Source organism: Xylaria bambusicola (genome assembly GCF_022495145.1).
Source record: "Xylaria bambusicola strain CBS 139988 unplaced genomic scaffold F5B22scaffold_3, whole genome shotgun sequence".
Taxonomy (NCBI): Eukaryota; Fungi; Ascomycota; class Sordariomycetes; order Xylariales; family Xylariaceae; genus Xylaria; species Xylaria bambusicola.
The window spans coordinates 607,982-633,690 of record NW_025953556.1 but is presented as its reverse complement, the minus strand read 5'-3'; the positions used below and the strand labels follow the sequence as shown (position 1 = coordinate 633,690).

The 25,709-nt window shown below is 48.5% G+C and overlaps 9 protein-coding genes across 9 annotated transcripts; 4 read left to right on the top strand and 5 right to left on the bottom strand.

The window, feature by feature from the left end:
• Nucleotides 1-42: 42 nt before the first annotated feature.
• F5B22DRAFT_588161 (ATP-dependent RNA helicase DBP4) lies at nucleotides 43-2,674 on the bottom strand. The gene has a single exon (XM_047973650.1). It carries the CDS (start codon nucleotides 2,606-2,608, stop codon nucleotides 191-193), a length of 2,418 nt encoding a protein of 805 aa, XP_047835246.1. The 5' UTR covers nucleotides 2,609-2,674; the 3' UTR covers nucleotides 43-190.
• Nucleotides 2,675-3,168: 494 nt separating this feature from the next.
• On the bottom strand, nucleotides 3,169-4,886 carry F5B22DRAFT_633261 (GMC oxidoreductase; the record flags this gene model as incomplete). Its single annotated transcript, XM_047976812.1, has 2 exons — nucleotides 3,169-4,586; nucleotides 4,643-4,886. The coding sequence occupies 2 exons, from the start codon at nucleotides 4,884-4,886 to the stop codon at nucleotides 3,169-3,171; spliced, it is 1,662 nt and encodes a 553-aa protein (XP_047835245.1).
• Nucleotides 4,887-6,349: 1,463 nt separating this feature from the next.
• F5B22DRAFT_642040 (betaine aldehyde dehydrogenase) lies at nucleotides 6,350-9,757 on the top strand (the record flags this gene model as incomplete). Its single annotated transcript, XM_047978067.1, has 3 exons — nucleotides 6,350-7,786; nucleotides 9,339-9,380; nucleotides 9,431-9,757. The coding sequence occupies 3 exons, from the start codon at nucleotides 6,350-6,352 to the stop codon at nucleotides 9,755-9,757; spliced, it is 1,806 nt and encodes a 601-aa protein (XP_047835244.1).
• Nucleotides 9,758-10,285: 528 nt separating this feature from the next.
• Nucleotides 10,286-12,996, top strand: F5B22DRAFT_257953 (HAUS augmin-like complex subunit 6 N-terminus-domain-containing protein). The gene is made up of 3 exons (XM_047970070.1): nucleotides 10,286-10,791; nucleotides 10,852-12,690; nucleotides 12,815-12,996. Exons 1-3 carry the CDS (start codon nucleotides 10,471-10,473, stop codon nucleotides 12,893-12,895), a joined length of 2,241 nt encoding a protein of 746 aa, XP_047835243.1. The 5' UTR covers nucleotides 10,286-10,470; the 3' UTR covers nucleotides 12,896-12,996.
• F5B22DRAFT_257942 (uncharacterized protein) lies at nucleotides 12,958-14,428 on the bottom strand. The gene is made up of 4 exons (XM_047970069.1): nucleotides 14,167-14,428; nucleotides 13,871-14,074; nucleotides 13,556-13,766; nucleotides 12,958-13,429 (listed from the first exon to the last, which is right to left on the bottom strand). Exons 1-4 carry the CDS (start codon nucleotides 14,310-14,312, stop codon nucleotides 13,097-13,099), a joined length of 894 nt encoding a protein of 297 aa, XP_047835242.1. The 5' UTR covers nucleotides 14,313-14,428; the 3' UTR covers nucleotides 12,958-13,096.
• Nucleotides 14,429-14,982: 554 nt separating this feature from the next.
• Nucleotides 14,983-15,292, bottom strand: F5B22DRAFT_642037 (uncharacterized protein; the record flags this gene model as incomplete). The annotated part of the gene is made up of 2 exons (XM_047978066.1): nucleotides 14,983-15,039; nucleotides 15,110-15,292. 2 exons carry the CDS (start codon nucleotides 15,290-15,292, stop codon nucleotides 14,983-14,985), a joined length of 240 nt encoding a protein of 79 aa, XP_047835241.1.
• Nucleotides 15,293-16,647: 1,355 nt separating this feature from the next.
• Nucleotides 16,648-17,714, bottom strand: F5B22DRAFT_257807 (uncharacterized protein). Its single transcript, XM_047970066.1, has 4 exons — nucleotides 17,444-17,714; nucleotides 17,098-17,387; nucleotides 16,893-17,028; nucleotides 16,648-16,830 (listed from the first exon to the last, which is right to left on the bottom strand). The coding sequence occupies exons 1-4, from the start codon at nucleotides 17,447-17,449 to the stop codon at nucleotides 16,795-16,797; spliced, it is 468 nt and encodes a 155-aa protein (XP_047835240.1). The 5' UTR covers nucleotides 17,450-17,714; the 3' UTR covers nucleotides 16,648-16,794.
• Nucleotides 17,715-18,462: 748 nt separating this feature from the next.
• Nucleotides 18,463-20,141, top strand: F5B22DRAFT_257813 (uncharacterized protein). Its single transcript, XM_047970067.1, has one exon. The coding sequence runs from the start codon at nucleotides 19,074-19,076 to the stop codon at nucleotides 19,788-19,790; it is 717 nt and encodes a 238-aa protein (XP_047835239.1). The 5' UTR covers nucleotides 18,463-19,073; the 3' UTR covers nucleotides 19,791-20,141.
• F5B22DRAFT_257849 (uncharacterized protein) lies at nucleotides 20,142-22,130 on the top strand. The gene is made up of 4 exons (XM_047970068.1): nucleotides 20,142-20,685; nucleotides 20,820-21,021; nucleotides 21,106-21,424; nucleotides 21,570-22,130. Exons 1-4 carry the CDS (start codon nucleotides 20,493-20,495, stop codon nucleotides 21,807-21,809), a joined length of 954 nt encoding a protein of 317 aa, XP_047835238.1. The 5' UTR covers nucleotides 20,142-20,492; the 3' UTR covers nucleotides 21,810-22,130.
• The last annotated feature ends 3,579 nt before the right edge of the window (nucleotides 22,131-25,709 follow it).

Here is a 25,709-nt window from a genome sequence, read left to right as displayed (position 1 = left end):
TATCTCATATTAGAAATTCACGCATTGCATGTGCTAGGGAAGTGATCGATCATTTGAAATCAAGTGTTCAATGTGACGCCGGTCAGACATTGCCACTAGGGGGGTATTTCTATGACATCCTCAATGGCATTTCTCGCGAGCCGAAAACCAAACGGAAATGAAAACAGTCAGTAAAGTTAATATATACATCTCAATCGTCCAACAAGCCTGCAGCAAGCGCTTCGTAATCCTCCAGGGTATCCAGTTCCTCCGCAATCTCGATGACTTTGCCACGGCCCTTCTTTCCCTTCTTTGTCTTCTTCTCGTCAGCCGAGTCATCCTCAAACCATTTCTTCGCCTTCTTCTTCGGCCGTTCTTCATCCTCGCTCTCACCAGCATCGCTGTGTGCCCCTCCCGCAACAGGTAGTGAAGCCAACAGTGCAAGCGGGTCCTCGCCATCATCGTCGAGTGACTCCAGTCTGGGCATAGCAGCAGCAGGAGCCAGACCATTCTCCATGGCCTCACGAGCCTTGCGTTTTTCTTTCTTCTCCCGCCGCTTCTCCTTGACAACGGCCTTATCGCTAACATCCGCCTCTTTAACTCTGGCCGCCTCGTCCTCGACGAACTTCCGCCGCTGGGCCTCCGCAGAACCGTCGCGCTGGAAGTCTTCCTCGCCCTGGATTCGGTAGGGGTGGTGCGCGACGCCTTCTTCATCGAACACTATGTGGTCGCCCTTGCCCTTGAACTTGAGCATCTTCTTCTTCGATTTCAACATCTTCTCTCTCCTCTTTGAATCGACTATGAATGGCTCCTCGCCGCCGAGACCCTGTATCATCTTGGTTCCCGACGGTAACGCCGCTTTATCATCCGCGACCGCGTCCAAATCGTCACCCTCAATCACTCTCTTCACTGCTAAGAAATCATCGTCACTATCGTCCTTAGCAGCCTCATTAGTACCGTCCCCTATCAATTTGGTGTAATGATCGGTGAGGACGTCCTGGTTGGTACGTTCGAACATCTTATCCGTCTTCGTCCTGACTTTTCGCTTCTTCTTTTCAGGGTCTAGCTCAGAATCTGAGTCGGAAAGGGCAGCTCGCGGCATGTTCTTCAACCGCTTAACGTCTTCTCCTTTCTCGAAGTTGATTATAGGTGCGCCTGGTAAACCTAAACACGCGGCGTAGGCTTCGAGATCCAGATTCTTGAGGCTAAATACTTCCTTATCTCGCTGAAGATATATCGATTTGACATAAGAAATAAACGCTTTCGAGGCTAGATACTTAAGAGAAGGGTCTTTAAAGACCATATTTTGAACTGACTCATCGATGGCCTGTTTCTTATTTTCGCGCACATTGACTCTCTTGATGGGAATCTTTTTGGAATCGAGACGTTTCAGCATGCCCTCTTCCTCACTGGGATCTAGAAAGAGAACAGCTTTTCCATCTTTATTGAAACGGGCTGTCCGACCAACCCTATGGATATATGTGTCAACATCTTCAGGTGCATCCACCTGAACCACCCAATCTACTGACGGGAAATCAACTCCTCTCGCGACGACATCGGTGGCGAAAAGGCATGCGTGTTTTGAGGCAGCATAGCTAGCTGTAATTTGCAATCTCTGTGCTTGTTTCTGAGCACCTAGAAGATGATAAAGTGGCACACCTGGCCGAAGGTGTCTCATGGTCTCGAAAGCAAATCTTACTTGCTTTCCCGACGAGAAGAAAACCAAGATCTTACTCTTGAGATTTGATTTTATGAAGCCATATAACGTGTTTAATTTTGAAGCGAGGGGAGTAACGAGGTAATGCTGCTGAAGGGATTCGGGCGTAGACGCTGCAGCGCTTTCGTGTACGGCGATGTATTCGGGGTCCTTCAAACTTAGCCTGGAAAGATCTGACACTTTGCGCGACTGTGTAGCAGAAAAAAGTAAGGTCTGGCGCTCTCTAGGTAAATGTTCCACTAGGGCATCAATGGCGGACTTGAAACCCATGTCCATAATCCGGTCTGCCTCGTCGAGCACCAGTATCTGCAAGTTGTCTACTTGAAGGCCTGAAGTGGAATCCAGGTGTTGAAGCATTCTTCCCGGCGTACATATCAAAATAGACATGCGACCCAGTCGCTCCGCTTCTTCCTTCAAGCTCTTGCCCCCAATCACCAACCCAGCAGAAAATGAGTGAAACCTTCCGATCTTCGTCAAGACTTGGAACGTTTGAACCGCAAGTTCGCGAGTAGGCGATATTACCAGCGCTCCCAAACCATCATATTCAGTCCACTGAGAACGATACAGCTTTTCGAGCACAGGGACCAGAAACGCTAGTGTCTTTCCGCTTCCCGTCTTCGCGGCTCCCAAAATATCCCGGCCCTTTAAAGCTGCTGGAATAGCGCGAGCTTGAATATCCGTAGGCGTTTGAAAATGTGAGGCTTCGATTCCCGAAGTAGTCGGAGCGGAAAGAGGTATGCTGGAGAATTTGGTCATATCTGCTGTCTGGGGATCGAACTGGTCAACAGCATCTTGGAGCTGCTCTAGAGAGACCTGCTCTCGCTTTCTCTTTAGCGATTTCGCATCTTGTTTTTGCCTTTTCTGCCGATGTGCTTGCACTTGCGGCTTTCGCTTTTCCGTGCGCGACGGCATTGAAAGGGAGTTCGGTCGTGTTTCGGGCGATATTGTGAATATCGGCCTATGCAAGTTAAAACTTACTTGATGCAGGTAAAAAAAAACCTGGGTTGGAGGGGATCCTGCCGGATTTGAAGTGGCACCAGTCCAAATTGAGCTTGACCGCCTTTGATACTTCAGACCGCCTACTATTTTGGGCTACCACGTTAGACCTGGTTGGTTTTTAGTCCCACTATCACGGCGCGTCAGCCACACTGAATTTGTCAAGCCACATTATAGATAGATGTAACCACCTGGGCAATGCCCAACCCGGAATGATACATTTATATCCATGATGCTTCAGGCTGAATATTCAAGCCCATTCTTACAATTTCGCACAAATGTCAAGTCCCAAATCACTACTTCACATTTAGTAGGGTTTGTGTCATTTCATTTGGATATCGTTAACTATACACTCTCTCACTAGCTTCCGCCTATGCTCTTCATACACCGCCCCCTGTTGTGAGTTAAACAACTCGATGATGCTCGTAGCTCTCGGCTTGTTTCCGGAATATTCCTATAACAACCTTAAATTGAATTTATAGGCGGGCTTTCTCCGGAACTGTTGTAGCCTCCTCAATGATTAAATCAACAGCACGCTCGGCACATCCCAGTACCGTCACCATAGGGTTGATTGACGGAATCGTCGGGAATATTCCAGCATCGACAATACGCAGGTTTTTGAAGCCGCGAACCTTGAGTTTTTCGTTGACAACAGCTAGTTCATCCGTCTTTGTGTCGCCCATTCGGGTCGTTCCACACGGGTGGTAGACCGTGTGCGCCACCTTGCGTGCGTAGTGGCTCAGGTCTTCATCTGACTGCACATTGGGACCTGGTGCAATCTCTTTCTTAATCCAATCTTTAAAGGGTGCTTGCTCGGCAACTTTGCGAGCAGCCCGCATTCCGTATACAAGTGTGGCGGCATCATAACCCTCGGGGTCAGTGAAGTACCGGAAGTCGAGAGCTGGCTTGACCTTAGGATCAGCAGAGGTTAGGAACAACCGTCCTCGAGATCTTGGGCGTGGGATGTTGGGCGTCATGCAGAAAGCAAATCCATCCGGGACATCGGGGTATCCGAGACGAAGAGTGTTAAGGGTAAAGGGGATTTGGTAGCAGTGCATCATGACATCTGCGATGTCGCCATCAGAAAGCCCATGTGGGTTTGCTGCTGACTTCTTGGCACCCGCACCAGGAGCTTCGCGACGCAAGAAGATCCCTGCGTCAGAGTCCATCGTAGTTTGGTTTTCCGGCACGGGCTTCTTCAACTCCCACATGATGATACTCTCGGGATGGTCTTGTAAGTTTTCGCCTACACCCGGAATATCACGGACGACAGGAATACCAAGCGAAGTCAGCTGATCCTTAGGTCCCAGTCCCGAGAGTAACATTAAACGGGGCGTATCAACAGCTCCGGCACATAGGATTGTTTCACATTTCGCCTTCACCTGGCGTGAGGAGCCATCCTGGAGAGTGAGGTCCAGGCCGCTGACCTCGTCGCCCTTGACATTGATCTTGGAGACCCAGGCATGAGTCAGAATTGTCAAGTTCGGCCGTTTCTCTTCGCCTCTCAGAATAGGGTGGATGTAGGCTACAGAGGCACTAGACCGTCTGCCATCATCCGGGTTATAGCTGACTGAGAAAAATCCAACGCCTGTCTTGAGCGACCCAGTCTTCTCGATTTGCTTATTGAAATTGTCGATTACGGGAATATCCAATGCTGTGCTGCATGACTCAACCCAGTCCTTGCACAGCTGGTTTCTATGCCTTGCGTGAACTGGCTGGATGGTATTTCTCAACCTGCTCACTGAGTTCATGAAAGTTGGGAACGTCCAACCTTTAGCTCCGAGTGACTGCCAGATATTCAAATCATATTGAAATGGTTTGAAGGAGATCAAGGTGTTGTGTGATGAGCATCCTCCAAGAACCTTTGCACGCGAGTGTCGAATGAAGGAGTTGCCTGTTCACCCTGTGAGCACTTTCCAGTCGTTATACTACTAAGAACCGGTCACCTACCCATTGGCTGTTCAGTCGTGCCGTAGTCATAGTCAAGTTCACCGCCAAGCAAGTTCAGCCACTGTCGCAGATCGAGGACACGATCATCCATATAGTCGCTAGGCCCGGCTTCGATCAAAAGGATCTTCTTGTGTGGTAGGTTCTCGGCCAACCTCGCAGCAACAACACAACCCGCTGTCCCGCCACCGACGATAACATAATCGTACTTATCAGTGTCCGTGATGGGAAGCTGAGTGGTAGTCATTTTGGCTTCAGAAGTCGTGCGTTACGGCAAAGTCGACTATCCAATTGATTCTTTTGTTCGGTATGGCTTCAGATAGGTTAATAGATTCAACAAAGGCAGGACCGCCAGTCTCTTATTTTTTTTTAATGAAGAACTCTAGAGTGAGATCCTTCGCCAAGGCCGATAGAAGATGGTCTACCGTACGCTACTCAGTAGGCATGAAACACTAAACTAGACTAGACTACCTGGTACGAATCCTCTACTACTGCAGCCATCTGACTAATACGTTCTACCCACACAGGATCGACCAAGGTGATGGATAAAGTGAACATTTCGCTGGCAGCATTTATCTATAACACCTTCTAAAGTTCTGTTCAAATCAATTTGGTTCTTCTATAGCTACAGGACTCTCCCAGCTTGTTCATGGGGCACCAGTAACACCAAAGACTTGACACTCACAAGTTGAATAAGGCATGTTTGCTATGAGCAGAGGTTGCGGTGTGATAAGAGGTGATCCACGTGCACCCCACCATCTACGTACCCTTTCTCGTCCTTTTACACAGACCACGATGCAGGGACTTGAGAGCACACTACCTAGATAGGTATCAAGCTCTCTAGTGCAGGAATCAGCCCATGCTTTCAAGGCACTGCTTTGCTTCGGGGCTGTTAGGACACGCAAGGAGTCCACTTTTCATCGGTCCTTCTACATAGTACTCAGATCTAGCCGGTAGCTGAGATAGAGGTACGACTGAAATAGATATCAGAATAAAGTGCAACAAGGAATCCCTAGATTCCCTAGGTAGCTAGGTAGCTAGGTAGCTAGGTAGCTAAGTAGGCAGATTGTAAGATAGCCATGATAGGTGGCCATGACAGGTGGTTGCCCGACAGGTTATGAATAAAGCTCACGGACGGCCGCAAAGCCGCCCCGCCCCCGCCCCGATACCGCCGGATGTTACCAAATAATGTTACTTGGACGAAACGCAGATCACAGCCTCTCTCAACTCAGACAGCTGTCTCGAAAACATAGCAAACGAATGGAAATCATATGTTTTGTGCAGGTGTGCGAGACCACTTGCTAGTACTCCTTCACCGATCTTCTCCAACCCCCAGCGCACACCCTTGCCGGGACCCGGTGGCGGGTGGCGGATGAGCACAAGTCAGCTACCTCTCGATCGATGTGGTGTACTTGTATAGCACGAGACTGGATCATACGCTAGGCAGTGTACTGGCAGTGTAAGCGTCTCTAATCTTCCCAGGTTGATAAATGAATTCTGGCGTGCGCTGACATTTTAGGCTGGTGGCTGGTTACACTTGCTTAACTAGGTAGCTTAGGACTCGTCACTAGACTAAATATTACAAACCCGTCTCCACGTCTATCTAAGTACTGTTCACGTTTTACATAATTGCTAGACTCCTCAAGGGGTCATATCAAACAAATCAGCAGCCTTCAGCTCCAATACGCCGTAACAGCCCAGGTCCTCAAGATGATTCAAACGGAAGCAGAGCGTCACACCTTCTATTCGGGCAAAGCACAGCCAGCCTCAAGTTCGTCAGGCTATTTTGAGTCCATCGACCCGTCAAACGGAGAGCCCCTGTGTAGGATACATAATTCGTCTCATCAGTCAATAGATGCTGCTATTGAGTCGGCACAAACGGCTTTCTCATCATGGTCAGCCACACCACCAGTGGAGCGTGCGCGGATCCTGCAACGTGCCGTCTCCTTACTGCGGCAGCGAAATGACGCTCTCGCACAAGTTGAGATGCTTGATACTGGCAAGCCTTTCTCCGAGACTTCAACCGTTGATGTCGTGACGGGTGCAGATGTGCTTGAGTATTTCGCGAATTTAGTGGCCAGCGGAGGTCTGAATGGAGAGTCTTTCCGCCTCCGGCCGTCTGCCATGGTGTACACCTCCAAGGAGCCCCTTGGTGTATGTGCTGGAATCGGGGCTTGGAATTATCCAATCCAAATTGCACTCTGGAAGTCGGCGCCGTGCCTCGCTGCGGGGAACTGCATGGTGTACAAGCCAAGCGAATTCACCCCGTTACACGCACAGTACTTAGCCGAGGTATATCGAGATGCAGGGCTGCCAGACGGTGTCTTCAACGTCATATATGGCGCCGGCGAGGTCGGTGCATACTTGACATCACACCCCTCTATTGCGAAGGTCAGTTTCACTGGGCAAGTAGCTACAGGGAGGAAAGTGGCCGGTGCTGCCGCTGGTGGCATGAAATATGTGACCATGGAACTTGGCGGGAAAAGCCCGCTAGTTGTCCTTCCAGATGCGCTGTTGGACCAAGCAGTAGACGTAGCCATGATGGCGAATTTCTTCAGTTCGGGCCAGGTGTGCACGAACGGCACGCGAGTTTTCATCCCACGCGCCATGAAGAAGGACTTCGAAAAGCTGCTTCTCGAGAAAATTCCCTTCGTCCGTGCTGGCGATCTCTCTGACATGGCTACAAATTTCGGTCCCCTGAACAGCAAGGTTCATCATGCGAAGGTTGTCGATTATATCCGACGTGGTATTGAGGAGGATAAAGCAACTCTTTTATGCGGTGGTTCAGATCTACCCGCTAACCTGCCTGCAAACCTCCGAAAAGGCTTTTGGGTTCAGCCTACAGTGTTCACCGATTGCAAGGATGACATGGTGATTGTGCGGAGTGAGATATTTGGCCCTGTCATGTCGATTCTCACATACGATACCGTCGATGAGGCTGTCCAGCGCGCGAACACCACGGAGCTAGGCCTCGCAGCGGGCGTCGTGGGTAGAGACATTGATCAATGCCATATAGTCATATCTAGGCTGGAAGCTGGTATTACGTGGGTCAACACCTGGGGCGAGTCACCGGCTGAGATGGCAGTTGGTGGGTGGAAGCAGAGCGGTCTTGGTGTCGAAAATGGAAGAAGAGGACTCGAAGCCTGGGTAAGGAATAAGAGTACTATTATCGAAATGGGGGGTAGTGTGGCCACGGTCTTCTCGAAGCTATGATTTAGGCTTGTTCTCAAACCCCAATAATACGTTCAATCTAACAGAGCAATCCTGAGTCTTCGGTCTTACTACTTGTCTCTCTACCGGTGACACATGTGCTCCTTTACTGGCCTTCGTTCGAGGCTCTTAATGTAGTGAATCGTCACATTTTCATTTCCAAAGTGTTAATTCAGATTTCGTAAAAGGCGATGAGTTAAGTGCACATAGCAAATGCATGAGACTGACGGTAGGAAGAGACATGATTCTAGACTAGACAGCTTTAGCAATCTTCTGTCTTTTTTTATCTTCAAGTTTACATACTTCTAAGGTCCGGGAGCAGTAACGGAGAGCCAGCAGCGACAGGTCGGGAGCGTCCCGAGAGATATCATTAATGGAATGCCACCATAATGAACCAGCAAACCCTTTCTACTAAACAACTGAACTAACATGGCATTAAGACCGTTGGTGTCTCGCATCATTGCGAGCAAACCCGCAGTCCTATCTTTAGGTTCGCGATTAATAGCTGATTTACTAAAAGGCCGAATGGTACATTGGCATCTCCAAGGCGGCTAAATTCAAGCCGCGTTAATTGCGCCAACATCTCCTCTAGTAGGGAAGTGCTCGCGAGATATGGACAGCTGTTCAACCCTCGGTTAATAAGAAAGGCTGCATTCTAGTTATTAATAGTAACGTGATTCTGCTATTCTGGCTGCTCCGAATCTCCGTTAATGGCAGCTAGGCGAGCACTACCAGGTTCAAACAACACTTGGCTTCCACGGACGATGATACCGCCTTCCATCGAGTGGCTAGATTTGGGTATTTCCCCTTTTCGAAAAAGACTTATCATATGCCTGCTGAATCCATGGCTGAGCCCCTCATGTTCCCTCATGCGCTTTAATTTATTCCATATTGATTAGCTGTACCTGCAAGTACAAGTTGTAGTAATGACGTACATTTCTGATCAGCATGGTTATTCGGTCTGGAGCATTATAATATGAACGAAGAAGAAATGCCAAAGTTTTCGCTGTCATGTAGGGTTATTCCCCCATGCGTATTTTCGTAGTGTGGCATCGTTTATTAAGCTAAACAAACCAACCAAGTCTCTATGTTTCGTCGGTATCTAGTAATTACCCAATGATGGCAGCAGAGGTTTCCTCAAAAGGAGCCACTTGTTTTTGGAAGGGAAACATCTTTGGATTCCATTTGGTACATGTTGGGGCGACCCTACTCGCCATGGATTTAGATAGATTGTTCCAGCCCCTCGAGACCCCTGAGGACTCGATTTATCGAAAAGGCTCTTGAATTGTCATGCAACCTGGATATATCATATGAGAAGCATGGTACTGACTTAAAACAAGATCTTATGAATCTTGCCTTGAAAAGGAAATCTAGAACGTCGGGTAACGCAACCAGGTCGCTGGGTTTAATCCTCCGACATGAGATAGAATATAAGTGACCGAGACCCCAAGAGCTACTGCCAACCTACCTTATCTTCTACATCATCCAGTCGTTCAACAAAGTTGCCCTTCCCGTAGCTGTCAAGATGAAGGTATGTTCTGTAGCCCAGTCCACACGGAGGCATCGAGCTAACGGCTACAGTTCGCAGCCTCTGTCGTATTTCTTTTCCACGCCGTCACGACTATCGCGGCGCCCACCGTTCTACTACAAGAAAACTCTCCAGCAGAGCTCGCAACAAGTCTCGCAGCTAACGATGTTGTATCTGGTGACGCCAATCCTACACCAGCAGGTGGTCCTCCTGCCTGGCGTCTCGACTGCGGCTCTCCAGGAACCACGAGCCTTTGTTCAGCGGCAAATAGCGGTGCCCACTGTGATCCCATCACAGGTTCCCTCACGATAACACTTGCAGGCACTTGTGGTGCCTGCAAATGCATAACTGTCGACCAGTGCACCGGGAGATGTGGCTGAAGGGTAGCGGATGCTGTTGTCTTGGTTGATCATACGCGATGACAAGATGAATGAGACGGAACCTAGCTGGCTGTGTGGAACACATATTCGGCTGGGCTGGATGAATTAAGAGATGCTACCCATTTAAATGCCATACTGGTACTAGAAATCCGCATTGCTTTATTTCCGTGTTGTCCGCTTCCTTTCGTGAAGAAGTAAATTATACCTAGTTATACCTATTTTGCATGCATACTTCGTAGGCTTTCTATTGTGATGAACGAGTGACTGTTGCATTGTGCTTGTCTAGGTATACACATAGTACTACATAGATGCAAGTGAATGGGGCACAGTGCGGGTGGAATATTACCTATAAATCGAATTGGCGGTGGCTACTGTACTTAAGTCTGTAAGGGGTAGGGGTAGCGCCCGGAGAATACCTCTAGGTACCTACAGGTAGGCTAAGTACTCCAGGGCTTACATATACCTAGCGGGAATAGCTACTTACATATGTAGCCACCCGCCTAGGTAGTACTTAAGGTAGTGTACCAATAAAGCTGTTCTATGGGCGGCATGTGACAAAGGGATATCGATAGACCTTACATAGCAATACGGAAATTCGATGTAAATAGAGGTAGTGTCTCGAATCGAGCACATCTAAGACAACCTCGAGATATACCGCATGCTTGTACGGCTATCACACGCTCCTTTTGCGGTAGGGAGAAGACGATGCCACCATGTCGGCCTACCAATCCAATTCATCTTTGGCGCGAACACGATCTTTGCGCACAACCACCAAGTCGACCCTGACCGCCCCTCAAGCATCAGCACCACTCCTTAGCAAATTGCCACAGATACCGACGTGCACCTCCAATGTGCTGCTGTTCCTGACTAACTCGCGTCTCTTGGACCTTGACCATGAGCCTGACTGGCCTGACATAACACCTACCACTTTCTCCGCCAGGGATGCTCTCGGTGGACAGAAGAAACGCATCCAATGTGTCGAGTGGGCTCTCTACCAGCTATTCTGCCTATGGGACCATAACGAAGCACAGAACGTATGTTGTGGAGTGACGTCTCATCGCTGGCTGATTGTGCTACGGCTAACTGAACTATAGAAACTTCGTCCTTTCTACCCACCTGCCGATCAGGTTCAATCGATTAACCTACGTGCTGCTCTAGTACGAAGTCTAGAAGCAGCTAAAAGAAATGGCGTGCTTGGTCGCGATGTTCTTATACGGAAAACAATGCTTGATGAATGCAAGGGGGAGAGGTTGGAGGAGGTCCTGGCCGTCTTTTCTTCCGCGGTGCTGAAGAAGCAGGTTGCTGAAAGGGCCCTCAACTCGGGCCTGGAATACAGACCTACCGTTTCAGAAAGCATCTCATTAGAGAATTGGGGTTATACGGGTGACAGAACTGAGCTGAATGGATTGCTGCTTGCACACAAAGTCTCTTTGAAGTCGATATTAAGAAAGAAGGGCACTGCTCGACAGAAGTACCGTGACTTTGCCGAGTTGCTAGCAATGAAGGAGCGAGGACTTTCTCGACGGCGAGAACAAGCAAAGCATACGGCACAAGACAAAGCCATTGAGATACCGGACACAGATAAGGCCGAAGTTCGTAGGATACTGAGAAACCACTGGACCGGCAATGAGCAATGGGTCGAAGGTTTACTCGACAGTAGTTCGTCCCAGAAGCGTGGCTTATTAAGTACGCCATTTAATGATGTTTGGAGAGGCGTTCAAACTGGAAACATCACAGACTTGGAGGAGCACACTACTGGCTTACTGGAACAACTGGAACAACGCGTCGACCACCAGAAATCCAGATTGCGGAAATGGGAGGATTTTCGCAGAGATAACTTTGGGGATATTCGACCAAAGGTGACCCAAAACGCCACACCTAGGCCAAATCAAAATGAAACTAGTTTTGATTTCACAGCCCACCTCGACCTTAAATTCAACGACTTTGCGAGCCTAAGTCATCCTAGATCCGATGATCCGCCAGCTGAATATGTGAAAATACTCAATAGGCTGACAACGGAACTGGAAACATTTAAGAGCATGGAAATACCTGACTTTTCGTGCTTAATAAACGATACTAGAAGAGGACCTACTAGAACCGCCTCGGCTCAATTTACCCCACCAGAACCGGCAGATGAACCTGTCTCAGACTTAAGCGACTGGGAAGACGAAACAGAAGAGGTAGCTTCTCAGCCCAATGTTCGCCCAACAGCCATCCCTAGAGGTTTCCCAGCAACTCGGAGACAACTACCTGTTCCACGTGAAACTCGCAAGACAAGTCCTGTTCGTCATGGCGATGCAACAGAGGCTCCCAGAGAGTATAAGCGGTCTAGAGCAGAGCTTTACCCCACCCAGGTTGAGCAAAAACGCAACGCCCGAAAAGACGATCAATGCACGATCAGTGATCGATACGAGGAAAGCCGTACTTCTTCAATCTTAAACCAGCCACCTATCGTTAAGAAGACGAATGATTCCATGCAACCATTTTCTCGTCCGAAATCTCCAACACAACTTCTTGCTGATGAGATTTTAAATTCTATGAACAACACATCTCCTTCTCCTATGAAGAAATCCAGGTACACACTATCTTTAGCCGAGAGAACGCGGATGTCAATGGCCCGCACGACGTCATTCGAACCAGAAGATGATAGCCCGCAGCACTCACCTGTGAAATCAAGTCATACTCAATCAAACGACGAGGCTACCACAGATAATGACCTCGAGCGAGGTGAAGAGTATGATGACCTAATAACGCGTACACGCCGTTCCATGGCTGGTTTCGAGGCAGCGCGACAGAAAGCTCAATTAGAAAGAAGACGTTCACAAAGGAAGAGTAAAGTGGTCCAAAGGAAAGACAGCTATTTCCCAAAGGTCGAGGAGGAGACCTCGGGCAACCTTTCCGTTGTTGAGGGGTTAATGGAAGATGGCCAAGACGTAAGTGAATCTCGAAATCGGATTATTGTTAAGACTCGAAGGGCACATTGGTTCACTGCGAACCAAATAACACTCTCGAATCGTCTTTCCTCGAAATGGCAATCCCTAATCCTAAGCGTTATAGTATGAAGCAATATTCAAGAGCCGTCCCCGCATTGCCACGAGCCCGGCACCAAGTCCGTATCGACAATCCCACGCAGAGTAATAGCTTTTCAAGGCAAGCTCTAGAGGCATCAACGTATAGAGCAAATTGAGTATTGCACAGAACAAGACATGCCAGCTCGGTCGTCGTTGGATTAACCGTAGCATTAGTGAAACAAGTCTTGTCTGGGCTTGCGTCTGAAAGTTTACTTATAGCATATTGTAGTTTACCTACTGCCGATCCTTTCCAAGCCCACGGAGCGTATTAATCATCGTAGAATACCAAGGCTCTAGTCTCAATACTCTCACGATGTCCGCAGTCTGCCATGTCGGGGTCTTCGAACGCCGAATGAGGGGCACGTCGCGCTAGACCCGGTAATGTCGCGGAGTCAAAGCATTTGACGAGTAGTACCTCGTCAGGCTGCTGCCTGTTCTTAAAGTACCACTGGTGTGCGCCGTTGGGCAGCATTGTCCATGTTTCATCTCGATCCCCTCGAGGATATAGGATCGAGGCTGCCAAGAGGTCGGATTCTGGGACTGACCTTGCATCAGCTACGGTCAGGGGGTCCTTATAGACTGTCTTGATCGGTCGCCAGATCTATCATATGAGAGAGTTAGCCACCAGTAAACACGGGTGTCGCAGTCTAATATTCTTTCTATGAAAGCTAGTTGAATTCGGATACACAGGTGAAGGATGGGGAAAGGAAGATATAGGAACTCCTACATTGATTATCTGATACCGTCGCTTAACCAGGTCGTCCGCCTCGTCTGGGAAGTGCCTCCGAAGAACTAGCTCGGCCCCGGCATACGACTGGTCGACATGTGCTCGGAATAGCGGACCCCGCGTAGTCCGGTTGCCTTCGCCTAGTTTGTGCCAGTTCGAGGGGCCGATGCGTACTTTGTGGTCAAAGATATGGATACGGTGCGCCCCCGTGCTAGTTGTGAAGCAAAGAGTTAGCTCGAATACTACATCTTTGTTCTCTTGCTATCTACATTGTCTATAATTGAATTAATGGAGGAATAAGATGGGGGGCAATACACATCCTTGAGCAGTTGTTTGGCCTCGGGATAATATTTCGCCTGGACCAGCCCGCTGTCGTGGAAATCGGAGCCGTGTAGAAAGGTTGGTCGACGGCAGAACTGGAAGCCGTACTTGTCGAGCGTGTACGTATCTTCTTGGCCTGTGATGTCTTTGATGATAGCTGGTTTCGAAATTGTTGGCCGTTCGTTCTTGACTGTTTTGCTGTTCGTAGAAGTCCCTTGTCAGTCCTCCCGCTGGGAAATATGAAGGGCTAGTACTGGTAAGGAATGGTATATCAATATTGAATAGCTTACTCTGAAATCCTCACTGGCATTGGTGGTGACCCGTCGCCTGGATCCCGATAATAGTTTATGAATGATGATACATCGCGCCTTTGAGGCTTTTCTCCCCTATTCAGGGCGACCTCTTGTGTCGGTGTGGTGATTACGGTTGTCGCCATTAGATACCTAGGTGCATTGGGATATCGCCCTTATTCGACATGTGGTATGGGTATAGATCTCTATTTTTTACTTCAATCTTAATGGCAATGTGTCGCGACGGATACATACAGTTCAGGGTCATTTAAGGAAACATCGATGAGGCCCAGCAACTTTAGCCGCGGCTGATCAGTAGATATATGAGACACCCTCTATATTGCCAGTCCGTAATGGTGATCCGGAGCACAAATCACTTTAACCGCATAACAATTGCCGAATTCTTGTTCTTAGCTCCCCTCGTATGATTTACACTATCTGTATAACCTTTTGTAAGTCGGGACCATAATAGGTGTAACTCACAGGCATGTACTTCGTGATACCAGTGGTGCTATATAGTGAAACCCAATACACGACTTTCCCACTGCGAATATTCAGATAAACAATTGATGTCTCAAGTCGGGGTTTAATACCAAATTGAGATTACTCTGATAGATTATGGAAATTGATAATCTTGTCAATATATATGGTACAATTTGTATATAGATGCGTCTTCCATGACCGATATTGAATTATTCAGTTATACAATACAATATTACATATCCTCTTGATACGAAACCAGCGTGTCGTAGCGATTTGAAACGAATTGATCGATTAATTGTTTGATGACTCAACCGAGGACTAGTTGTTGATATTTCAATGTTTCCCTGGCATCAACTTCTCAAGTTTCTTCTTCAGGCCGCCACCTTTCTTCTACAAAAGTTATCAGCACGATTGCCCAAAGTGGAAATCAGTAAGAACTGATATATCGATGACGACATACCTCGAGCCGGGCCAGGTCGTCCTCCGCATGCTGCATGAAGTCGTGCTCGGCCTCGACGGCGCTGTCTGGCAGTCCACGCTTCGAGGCGGCTTCGTGCTCGTGTTCTTCTTGCTCTGCGTGATGGATAATGTCGTGAGCACCCATTATCGCGCTATCCGGGAGTCCGTGACCGTCTGCCGACATGATGAGAGATATGATTGCTGTCTGTCGCTCTTGGTATTTCGTGGATGGAGTCTGGGTTTGCTGCTGATGGAATCTTTACTTAAGCAGAGAAGGACTGGAATTGACTTCAGAGTCGCTCTAGCTATTATTATATACACGGTTCGCGCACTTTATCGAATCGAGTGGGACACTGGTCTTGAAACTCTTAGATAGGCCCTCTGGGAAATGACTTCATCCCTGATGTCAGGTTGTATAAGATTGTAACCTACTCTGATGAGGGATGAGCTGCAATTCGCTCACTGGGAGACTGATTCATCATAGGGGCGTCATGGCGTTGATCAATTGCTGTTCATCCTCTCCTTCTCCATGCGGGGAAGGGGTCAAGGTCGTCTAATGTGTCTATCAGGGTTCAACGCTGCAGAAACGCTGATAGCCTAGTACTCGTTTCCCCAGGTTTTCTCTCCGCACTGACTCATATCACAGCGAGACTCCATTAATATCCATGGTTCGCTTCAGCATATGAGAGTCATTAGGCAATCTCGGGAGATACTTGTGCATGATCAGTTCCCCCGGGTCAACATATCGACCATCTCTTTCTTTTGATAGAGGCGAAGAGTCTCCAACGTCCGCGTCATTTCCATGCCAACTATTCAAACATATGGGGTTAGAGTGTAAGGTAAAAATCAACGTGGGTGTATCCCATCTTCAATCGTGTCTTTAGTCTCGGCGCCGGGCGACCTTCTCTCCGGCTAATTACAAAATGTCGGAGCTGTGCCTGATGACAAATGACATGGCTCCTCCGTGTTCCATACTGGATGTACACTAAGCAATCGAGATGCTGATTAGATACGCAGATCATTCTCCCAAGTCATACAGCTATACCTCCTAAAGGGAAGCATCAGGCCATTTCATCTTGTGCAATTGATCAAGACCAAAGGGAAGCAGTATAATCTTCCCAGCTACAATCCTTTGGCCAATGCTTCCCATTGAAGCGTCAGCGTTGAGATCCATTCCCATTTTCATAACCATTTGAGCGAAACACCTAGGCGACATGTTGGACAACACCCACACCGAACATGATATCCCCATGTGAATATATTCATCGCTGCCAGTCTGACAGTCATGCTTATCTTTTCTTTTCTTTTTGGACAAGTCAAGATTTTGCACGATTGTAAATATGTCAGATATATGGTTCTCTATGAATCTGTTACACGCGTACAAAATGAACATGCAGTTCGCCTTTAGCTACGGGCGTAATGCAGGCTGCGCAGTATCTTCGGAGACATACAGTCAATATTGAAAATGAGGTTATACAGACTTCACTTCAAGAAATAAGCCAATGAGACCCAGGCAGTCAGGGCTGGCAGCCCAAGCTTCATATAGAGCCAGATCAAGACGCCAAGGACTTTTGCAGCCCTGGTAGATCATTATATGGTGAATAGCATCAAGTTCCAAGCCCAGATCTCTGTCCTTGTTATAAAATCTCCCAACCTTTCTCGCTCTCCAGCTAACAACAATCACGCTTAATAGAATGTAACATCCCAATGATTCCCCTCATCCTAGGGAGTACTGTCAGCTATGGATTCATCTAATATTAATATGGATGGTCGAAGGAGCTTACACAGTAGATGTTACCTGAGGCAGCTTGCCATTGAGGATAGCCGTCGGCACGATTTGCGATGCGCGTGAACGAGTTTGTGATGTACGAGTTAAGTCCTGAATTCTTGGAGAAATCAAACTTGTAGCCATTTGCGTGGCTGGTTCATATCCAAGCATGTCAGCAGCTCTTCAACATGAAAAACGCCATTGGTGTGATTTAAACTAACCTGTAGGTACCGCTTGCGTGACCAGTCTCTGTGCCGCCGGTGATAGTCACTGTGCAGGCGCACGCGCGCTTCAGAGTAATGGCTCCATCTACGGTGCCGGAGTATACACCGTCAAATGAAGTGCAGGTTGGCCGTGTCTTATCTGAGCAGCCACCGCTCGACGTCCATCCCACGCCACCGGCTGAGAGGCGAGAGGCGGCCTCTGTCTGAGTGAGTCTGGTACCGGAACGCTCGACTAGGTCAGCTTGGGCAAGAGCAACGGCAGCTAGGCCGGTGAAGATGGTTGTGAACTGCTACTTGTCAATTTGTGGGCGCTTGGGTGAAATCAATGATAGTGACTCCATACCTTCATGGTGGTTCTGTTTCAATGGGATGATTTCTGGTAAACTCCAGGCTTGCAGAACAAGAAACATGACTGTTCAGTCAGCCAGGCAAGAGGGACTCTTAAATACACGAGACAATTGGTGTATTTAGTAGGTACTGGCATTCTGTGTTGCGAGACTATATTACTAGGAGCGTGCATGGATTGGGATTGTGTTGCACGTTTCTCTTCCACTGGAGCTCACCGGCCAGCGAGAATCACGGTAAAGGAGTGCATCGCGATCCCTAATTTGGCAGGTATTTCTGTAGATCAAGTGTGCACCATCCAGTCTAAGGACGCCATGCGTGCTCTCATTTAGCAGCTTCAGCAGCTCTCCTGCCTGTTCAATACTGGTGTGATGGCACCCAAGACCAGCCGGGCTGCGACAGGTCATATTTCAACATGTGTCCAACATCAGTCAGGGAGCTGAACTCGCTGACGTAGTACCGAAGGGAATCTGGAACTGCGGAATGACGCCGCGGCGCACCTCGGGCCATCTTCTTGTGCTTCGTGATTTGCTACTCAGATGTAGTTTTCCGCTTTGCGGCGAACCCCTCCACTTCCAAGACTGTTGGCCGGCCGACGTTTTAAATACCTGTGTACCGCTCCTACGTCCCCTCTCGGAACACACCGCGAAACATCTGGACCTAACTCTAGACAGAACTCTAGATTAGGAAGCCCGGTCAACAAGCCTTTTCTGTTTTGAGAGATGAAAGTCTTTAGGGAGAGCGTGCATCGTGACTTTCGTGGGAGCATGGCATGCTATAATGGCGCTTGTCAAAACACTAGAGCCCTATAAGCCGATACAGCGAAGTTCACAAAAGGACTGAGCTTTAGGGCCAAAAGCATCACCAGATCTATTCGTATCAAGTAGGTAAGTACCGTAACTGCTGACAACTTACGAGGTTTTCACCCAGGCATGGGCCCAGAGACGTTCAAAGTTGGAGGAGATGACCGTACTTAATCATCCACTATGCCTGGAATGCGTCGATGGTGTTTTCATCTCGGCTGTGTCCATCACGAACGGTGTTATCTAGATCGAACATTAGCTAAGATAGGTCATCCTCGTACGACTTGGCCCATCCTAGCAACTTGAACTCATGGCCTCGCAGCATTCCAGTCCGGCAGTCAATACCGTGCAGGACATGGGACTACGAGTGTCGGTACTTGGTTCGAAGCTTGTCGACGGGTAGGCGCATGAGATCTAGTGCAGGGACTTTCTCCACCACTCCACCCTGCCAAGTTGTAAATCGTTCATCTGTACTCTTGATGTACCGTCAACTCTCATTCTTACCACACTGCATGTGTATTTCATGAAAATATGACTTTGAAGAAGAACCTCGATGAAGGCAGAGCTGGAGCTGGAACGCCCAAAATGAGCTGATGTGTGTGCTGAGTTGCGGTTATACAAGTTAGGCCTCAAAATGCAAAAGATGCTTCACGTATTTGTCCTAGCTGGACTATATATCTACCACGGCTAGCCTATGACATAACCACTTTGACCTCAAGCAAGAGTACCTACTTTTTATAAGTGAGTAGGGAATCTCCCCATCTACAGAATCTTCTGTCTGGAAGACGTTCTCATGAGCCTCACTCACAATTTTTGCTGCCAAATATGGTTCTCCCTATCAGCTTTCCACAGGCCTCGCTGGCTACTGCGATCGGCCTCTCTGCTGCTGGTATCTGGGTTGGCACAACGCCACCCAATCCCTCGCCCGATAAGGTCCCTTCTACCGGGGATTCTATCCGGTGGGCTGTAACCGCGCAGAAGAAGTACGGCAATATCCTCTACCTCTCACTCGGTGCCCAAGCGCTGCATCACATGTCTCTCGTCCTCACGTATCCTGAGATCCCCAGACCTCTTCTGCGGTATGGTGTGATCAATGGGCTAGACCCGAACTTCGTCACGTGGTCCAGGGACACGGCGGTCCCCATTGCTCTTGTCCTTGCTGGCGCCTCTCTCCGGGTACTGGCGTACAGCGGCTTGGGGACCAATTTTACCTATGGACTTGCAGAGCCTGATCAGCTGAAAACAACCGGTCTCTACCGTTACATCCAGCATCCGAGTTATACAGCCTCGCTACTTATGGCAATTGGTGCGCTCAGGTTATGGTGGTGGCCAGACGGTATACTTAGCTGTGTCACTCCTCCAAAGATATTTCCGGTACTGCAGGGATTACAGCCGGCGTTTCTTGGAGTTGCACTTGCTTCTATCATGACGGCCTTGTGGAAGAGGGTGAAAGATGAAGAGGCTATGCTACAACGAGAATTTGGCAAGAAATGGGAGGCTTGGCATTCATGTACTGCTAGGTTCATTCCTTTCATCTTCTAAATGTATACTATTAGTCGATGTTATATAATGTGCAAAGGCTAAATAAAGCCATATATACTTGGGCTGGTGGAGTCGGTGAATTGAATGACACCTTTCACTTTATTCTGGGGTTTACTCGGTGTTATGCCTCAAACACTTGGGAAGTAAAACAATGTATGATAGAAACTATACCAATCATCAAAATCCAGCAAGCTTCTCCTCGTAGAATAGCGGGTTATAATAATTACATGAGATAGCGATTATCCAATGTCGGTTCTGCCAGGCCGCTGACGCGGAAACACTATAAGCTATAATGCCTGGTGAAGCAGGGACTTTAGCCAGGGAAAGCCCCGAGTGAATGCTGAGGTTTAATATACGAGGCAATGCACTCGGACCCTTTTGTGGGAGTTTATGATGCTGGAATAGGCAACTTTGATTCAAAAAGTCCGAAGAACACGGTCGGTCACTTGGAAGGACAGGTGCCTACTTCGAATGTCTCCGAGATAACTTACCGAGCATGAATACTTTATATTCAGGTTGCCGGCCTTTCTCAGCTAACCAGCCCAGAACTCTATGAAAATCGCAACGTTCCAATTTATCATACGAATCATTAAGACATCGCAACGCCAACGGCAGCTAACACCCCCCAGCTACGGTCTATCGTCGCCATAGAATTCTACCTAGATCCCCAACCCCTTAAGCCATCAGCGCAAGAAAATAACGATGTCCAAGTCAGTAGATGTGCTCGTATTCGGAGGTGGGCCAGCCGGCCTAGCTGTTGCCGGAGGCCTCGCGCGCCAACTTCATACGGCCGTGGTGTTCAGCTCGGGATCGTTCCGGAACCAGGTCACGGCACACATGCACAACGTGGTGGGATGGGATCATGGGAATCCGGTCGAGTTTCGAACGAAGTCAAGTAAGTTGGGTTTCAGGCTGTTTCCCTTTCACCGTCATTGTAGCCATCGTTTACGCCCCTATTACGAGCTTTTAGTAGTAGTGTAATACTTCTTAACGTGTTTGTGTCAACAATACTGGTACTAATCGTCGTAGTGGCGGATATAACATCGCGGTACAGTACGATCCAGTTCAAAGAAGTTGGTGTCGCGAGCGTTAAGAAGCTTGAAAATGGCTGTTTTGAAGCCGTGGATGACGTGGGAGAGAAGTACGAAGGCCGTAAAGTTGTCATCGCAAGCGGGATCAGGGATATCATGCCCGATATCCCGGGTTACTCGGAGCTTTGGGGGAAGGGAATGTTAGTCTTTCACCCATTCACACGGTCTCTCACATGGTTTCATTTTCCTATCTCATGCTAACATGCCCACGAAATCACTAATAGATTCCACTGCTTATTTTGCCACGGCTATGAAGAGCGCGGCGCTCCCTCTGCGGGCGTTCTTGCTAGCGGGGTCTTGGGTAACTCCATGCTCGCACCTCCCATTTCTCGTATGGCAAGCAGATTTGCGGGCGCCGTGAATGTCTACACGAACGGGAACGAGGATTTCGGCGCTGAGGTCCGAGCTGCGCTGAAAAATACGAAGAAACTCCATATTGAGAACCGGAAGATCAAGAGCGTTGCTAAAGATGCTGATGCCCAGGGCGAGGCGGGAGTCCTGGTCACCCTTGAAGACGGCACAGTGAATAAGGAGAGTTTTATTGTGAGTTGGACCTATGTACCCGGCTTTTGCTCCTCGGTGTGCCCAGTATGGGATGAATTACAAACCCTGCTTACAGGGGGCGAGGGACACTGAAGAATACTAAATTGTGTCAATGACAGTTGTGAGCTAACCTCTCGGAACACAGGCGCATATTCCCGACTTTGAGTTGAATGGCTGCTTTGCGAAAGACCTGGGTGTTGAGCTCGCACCGCAGGGTCATATCACCACCCTACCACCTTTCTTCAATACTACTGTACCTGGCGTCTATGCTGCTGGTGATTGTGCCACAGTATTCCGAAGTGTCCCCAACGCGACGATGATGGGATCCTTTGTAGCCGCCGGGTTGGCTCATTCGTTGCAGGCTGAGGATGATGTCGAAGAATGATTTAAGGGAAGATGAGGGTTTACGTAGAGAAAATCTCTCGCTAACCTTTTGGCAATGAGTTCATGTTTAGGATGAGTATGGCTTGGTACGTAAAAGCATGAGTTATCCACAGCAACTCGAGCGCGGAGCACAAGAAGCAACGAGCTATGGACTATCGATATGGCGATTAATATATTTTAGGCATGTTCGATTACCACTTGATATAGCTCCATGGATATGTTGTCAGCTTTCGCACATGGACAGGTCACGCTACTCGATAGTTGATAAGATAATAGACTTGAGGGCTGATTTGAGCTTGGAAGCAAATAACTCGTCGCTAACAGTCTTAATGCCCAATGTGCTAATAAACGTCCCAAGGGATATTCACCTCGGCTTCACGAGTCGTCTAGGACTCGGCCTGGAAGTCCTCAGAGGGGGCTTACTCCCTGTCCAATTATTCAGCGCCGTACTTCTACCGTGATGCCTTGACCTCTGAGAGCGTACGGAGACATGATTTTTCCTGAGCACGGGCGACTCGTAAGTCTGTGGACTGAGCTGTGAGATCCCAATACTGTCTTACCTGGCTTCCTAGATTTGAAGAGATAGAATGGACCTTCCTTGGTAAATAGACTAGATAACGTTACAACACTCGTCTCACCATTTCAGGCTCTTGATGATGATCCTCGTGCTCTCGAAGATGCCAAGGGCTGTGATAGCTTTGAATTCGTCATATACAATGCCAGCCTAGCGGATATGCAGCTGTTGAATCTTAAGGTAAGATGACAGACATATCGAGGCGCACCTACACGAACCTCGATCTTAGAGCTGGCATCCAAGCAGGATGTACTTTCCAAGTTGGGGAAGAAAGCATACTGTATATACATACTTCGTAGCAGTAGACCACTACTTGTAAAGCCTGGGTTGGATACCTAGTGAAGCGCCACCACGATGACTTGACATCGGATAAAGCGGCTATTAGCATGATAACTAAAGTTAGATAGTAGGTACGCAGCGGCGTTTACATCTATCTACATACTATGATATGTAGCGCACGTTCAAACCGCATTAAGTAGAGAACATGTTAGCTAACATGGCAAACGCCTATGGATCCACATCATTAATGAAGTTCCCGTGAAAGTCCACCTCGAGGCTAGAACGCGGCAGATGCGATTCATGCCTCTCACCTTGTTGAAGCTATACTCATTCTCGTGAGGGGTCTCGCCGTAGAGCACCGTCTTGATTCGCCTTACTTCAGGTGTAAGTAGTGCTGGCGGCAACACGTAGGTAGTCAGCCGAAAGTGGGACCAGACCAAGTGGCCCTGCATGGCCAATCGCAACTTAATGCTTGCAAAAAGAAAAAAAAATAGGAAAAAAAAGACAAGCGCCTAGATTAGAGACTTGATGGCGAGTCAAAGACGACAAAAATATAATAACTATACGTAAATAGGTGGACCAGTCAAATAAGTACGGGTTGTAATCATGTACATGGAGTTTAGTCCCTACGAATGTATGCAACTACTTGGTAAGATGGATGGATCGGCAGCATTAACACTAGCCAAAACTACCTAGGTGCTAGAACTGGATCGACCCAGTATGATACTGTGGAATAGTAGTCGATATTTGGTTCTTGTACCTACTTACATACCTACATACAGTTTTCTGGACAGAGGGCAAATACTCGTAATTTCAGGGGAGAAGTGACCGCAATAACAGGATTCTGGGTGGTCAAACAACAAGGTTAAACCAGCAGAAATGTCCGTCTATGCGCATCAAGACACGTTAACACGGACCGATCGATGTCTAGAACGGTACTACTACTGTATGTACACATAATTGGTCGATGGGATTATGGTAAACCGCAAGCCGCAACCTCAAAGCGCCTCGGTAAGATGCAGAAAAGTTTGCTACCGACGAGTCGACATGTATGATGCTGGTCTCGGTAGACCCATCGGTTTACATGCATCTACATCTGGGTATCGACGACCCGGCCTCAAAAACCAGATGCGTCGCCTCGCTAAGGCTAAGCGACGTTATTTACCGACGGGTAAGTGGTGGTGGCCGCTAACGAGCGTTGGGATATGCATACTATATTCGGCTGTACAGCTGAATGCTGCATATATGTGCGTTATTATTAACGCTCTGCTGGGTGTCTCTTTTGGATACCCTTACTAATTCGGCGATCTCTAGCCCCGCCCCTACTTCACACTCTGAGATCGATCCTCGGAACACCCCAAGGTGGTGAGCTAGAGTTAGCATTACTATGTACAATATCACATAGCTCGCGAGTCAAGGTCAACGTTAGGCTGACTCGTTGTCCGGCATTCGGCTGCTCTTGGAACTGTACTGTAATTGGCCCCCGAAGCCGGAGCAACGAGTTAACGAAGGTATGGTTTGGTTTTTTGTTGATTTTCCAACAGTAGTGGAGGTGAAGAAGAAAATTGGTCTTCGCGATAACCTCAATTATAGGTATACTATGACTTTGATTGCGTAAGCTCCCCGACTGCTGTGGATGTGAAACCATCAAGTCATAGTGCTACGGATATGGCCGCGTAGTTGGTATGAGTATGATGGGACAAAGGCAGAGTTTTGGATCTGACTTGCTTCCCTGGCCAGACGGAGCATGCGGATAGAAATGAGGCAGAATTGACAACCAGCCAACACTTGCGGCCGCATACTCCACGATCGAAATCAGGTGCACGACAGCAATGGTCATCGGTCGCGATTCGGTCATCCAGCTAGGTAGCAGTTGGCTTTGACACGCCGCGAGCATCGTCGTAGGTTGGAGGGGATATCCATGTATGGTGGTGGAGAGGTGCGTGTGTGTGCTGGCAGCCGCTGACCATTCACAACTAGAGCATGAAACCGGCAATGCATCTATACCGCATCCGAGTTGGTAGTGCTGATAGTTGTTCTACGGCCAAGTAGAGTAGGTACATAGTTTACAGAAACAACGGTCTTTCTTAGTGGTAGTTGGCACCTGCAGGCCAGCAGAGCAACAGACACAAAGCAAGAAAAAGAGATTCTTGGGTTTGTTGATGGCTACCGATGCTCGGCTCACATGGTTGAGATAATCGTCAGGCCGATGGGACGGGGCCGGCGGGGGGCCGAGAGGATGGAGACTACACTTAGGTAGGAAGAAGGAAATGCGCCGATAAAGAACGGGAAAATGTGAAGTCCACACACATTAGGTATCGGGTGTGAGGGAAATGCTTAGATGTTGTAAAGAGGTGGTGTAGTCGACTGTAACCTTACCCGACCCTTAGGATTAGGCGATAGTCGAGAGTTGACCGCCTCTTCCGAGCGCCATGTTGCCGGAACGGAAAAGCGCGCCATATTCCCAGAATTAATATTGCCAACGGCTTGTGCTTGTAGGTATCTTGGAGAGATCCTCGGGAGACGGACGGACAGAAGCATGGAGTGATCCGTTGACACAATACTGTGCATACATATTCTATTGCCGGCTCCAGCGCTGTTCGTTCTTAGCCTACTATGTAAGTAGGTATGTAGGTATCCAACCCATTGAGCCCAAACTGGCTCGATATTCTCGAGAGTGGTTGTGTCGTTGATGCCTTACTATGGCAGGGAGAACGTCCATCCGAGTTGCCCTGCCAGACCCTGCTACTAGATACCGTGCTTTGGTTCCTCCCCACGATCACCTCCAGCCCATGACTTCGGTTTCATCATGTAGTCTGACTCCCAGGCCTACCCAGGCCTTCCTATGGGTATCTACAAAGGCCAGGATTTAGCCAGGACCAGAGTGAGACAGTACGGAACATATAAAAAAAGATAAACGACCGAAATTTCCCAATATGCCTTCTATGACTTAATCTTGGTAGACATCGCTCACCTTTTACCTGTGAGGGAGAGGGAGAGACAACGAGCAGCGTCATACCTTAGCGCATGCTTAAGTTGGTGTCAGGG

Bases quoted from the DNA above. Each gene is read 5' to 3' on its own strand.
- F5B22DRAFT_588161 (XM_047973650.1), bottom strand. From the start codon at position 2,608: ATGCCGTCGCGCACGGAAAAGCGAAAGCCGCAAGTGCAAGCACATCGG.
- F5B22DRAFT_257953 (XM_047970070.1), top strand. From the start codon at position 10,471: ATGTCGGCCTACCAATCCAATTCATCTTTGGCGCGAACACGATCTTTG. The intron at 10,792-10,851 runs GTATGTTGTGGA...ACTGAACTATAG, and splicing joins ACCATAACGAAGCACAGAAC to AAACTTCGTCCTTTCTACCC. The intron at 12,691-12,814 runs GTAAGTGAATCT...TAAGCGTTATAG, and splicing joins TAATGGAAGATGGCCAAGAC to TATGAAGCAATATTCAAGAG.
- F5B22DRAFT_257942 (XM_047970069.1), bottom strand. From the start codon at position 14,312: ATGGCGACAACCGTAATCACCACACCGACACAAGAGGTCGCCCTGAAT. The intron at 13,767-13,870 runs GTATTGCCCCCC...CTTCACAACTAG, and splicing joins AAACAACTGCTCAAGGATGT to CACGGGGGCGCACCGTATCC. The intron at 13,430-13,555 runs GTAGGAGTTCCT...CTCATATGATAG, and splicing joins GACGGTATCAGATAATCAAT to ATCTGGCGACCGATCAAGAC.
- F5B22DRAFT_257807 (XM_047970066.1), bottom strand. The intron at 17,029-17,097 runs GTTAGTTTAAAT...GATATGAACCAG, and splicing joins CACGCAAGCGGTACCTACAG to CCACGCAAATGGCTACAAGT. The intron at 16,831-16,892 runs GTAAGCTCCTTC...AGTACTCCCTAG, and splicing joins CCTCAGGTAACATCTACTGT to GATGAGGGGAATCATTGGGA.
- F5B22DRAFT_257813 (XM_047970067.1), top strand. From the start codon at position 19,074: ATGGTTCTCCCTATCAGCTTTCCACAGGCCTCGCTGGCTACTGCGATC.
- F5B22DRAFT_257849 (XM_047970068.1), top strand. From the start codon at position 20,493: ATGTCCAAGTCAGTAGATGTGCTCGTATTCGGAGGTGGGCCAGCCGGC. The intron at 21,022-21,105 runs GTTAGTCTTTCA...AATCACTAATAG, and splicing joins GAGCTTTGGGGGAAGGGAAT to ATTCCACTGCTTATTTTGCC. The intron at 21,425-21,569 runs GTGAGTTGGACC...CTCGGAACACAG, and splicing joins TGAATAAGGAGAGTTTTATT to GCGCATATTCCCGACTTTGA.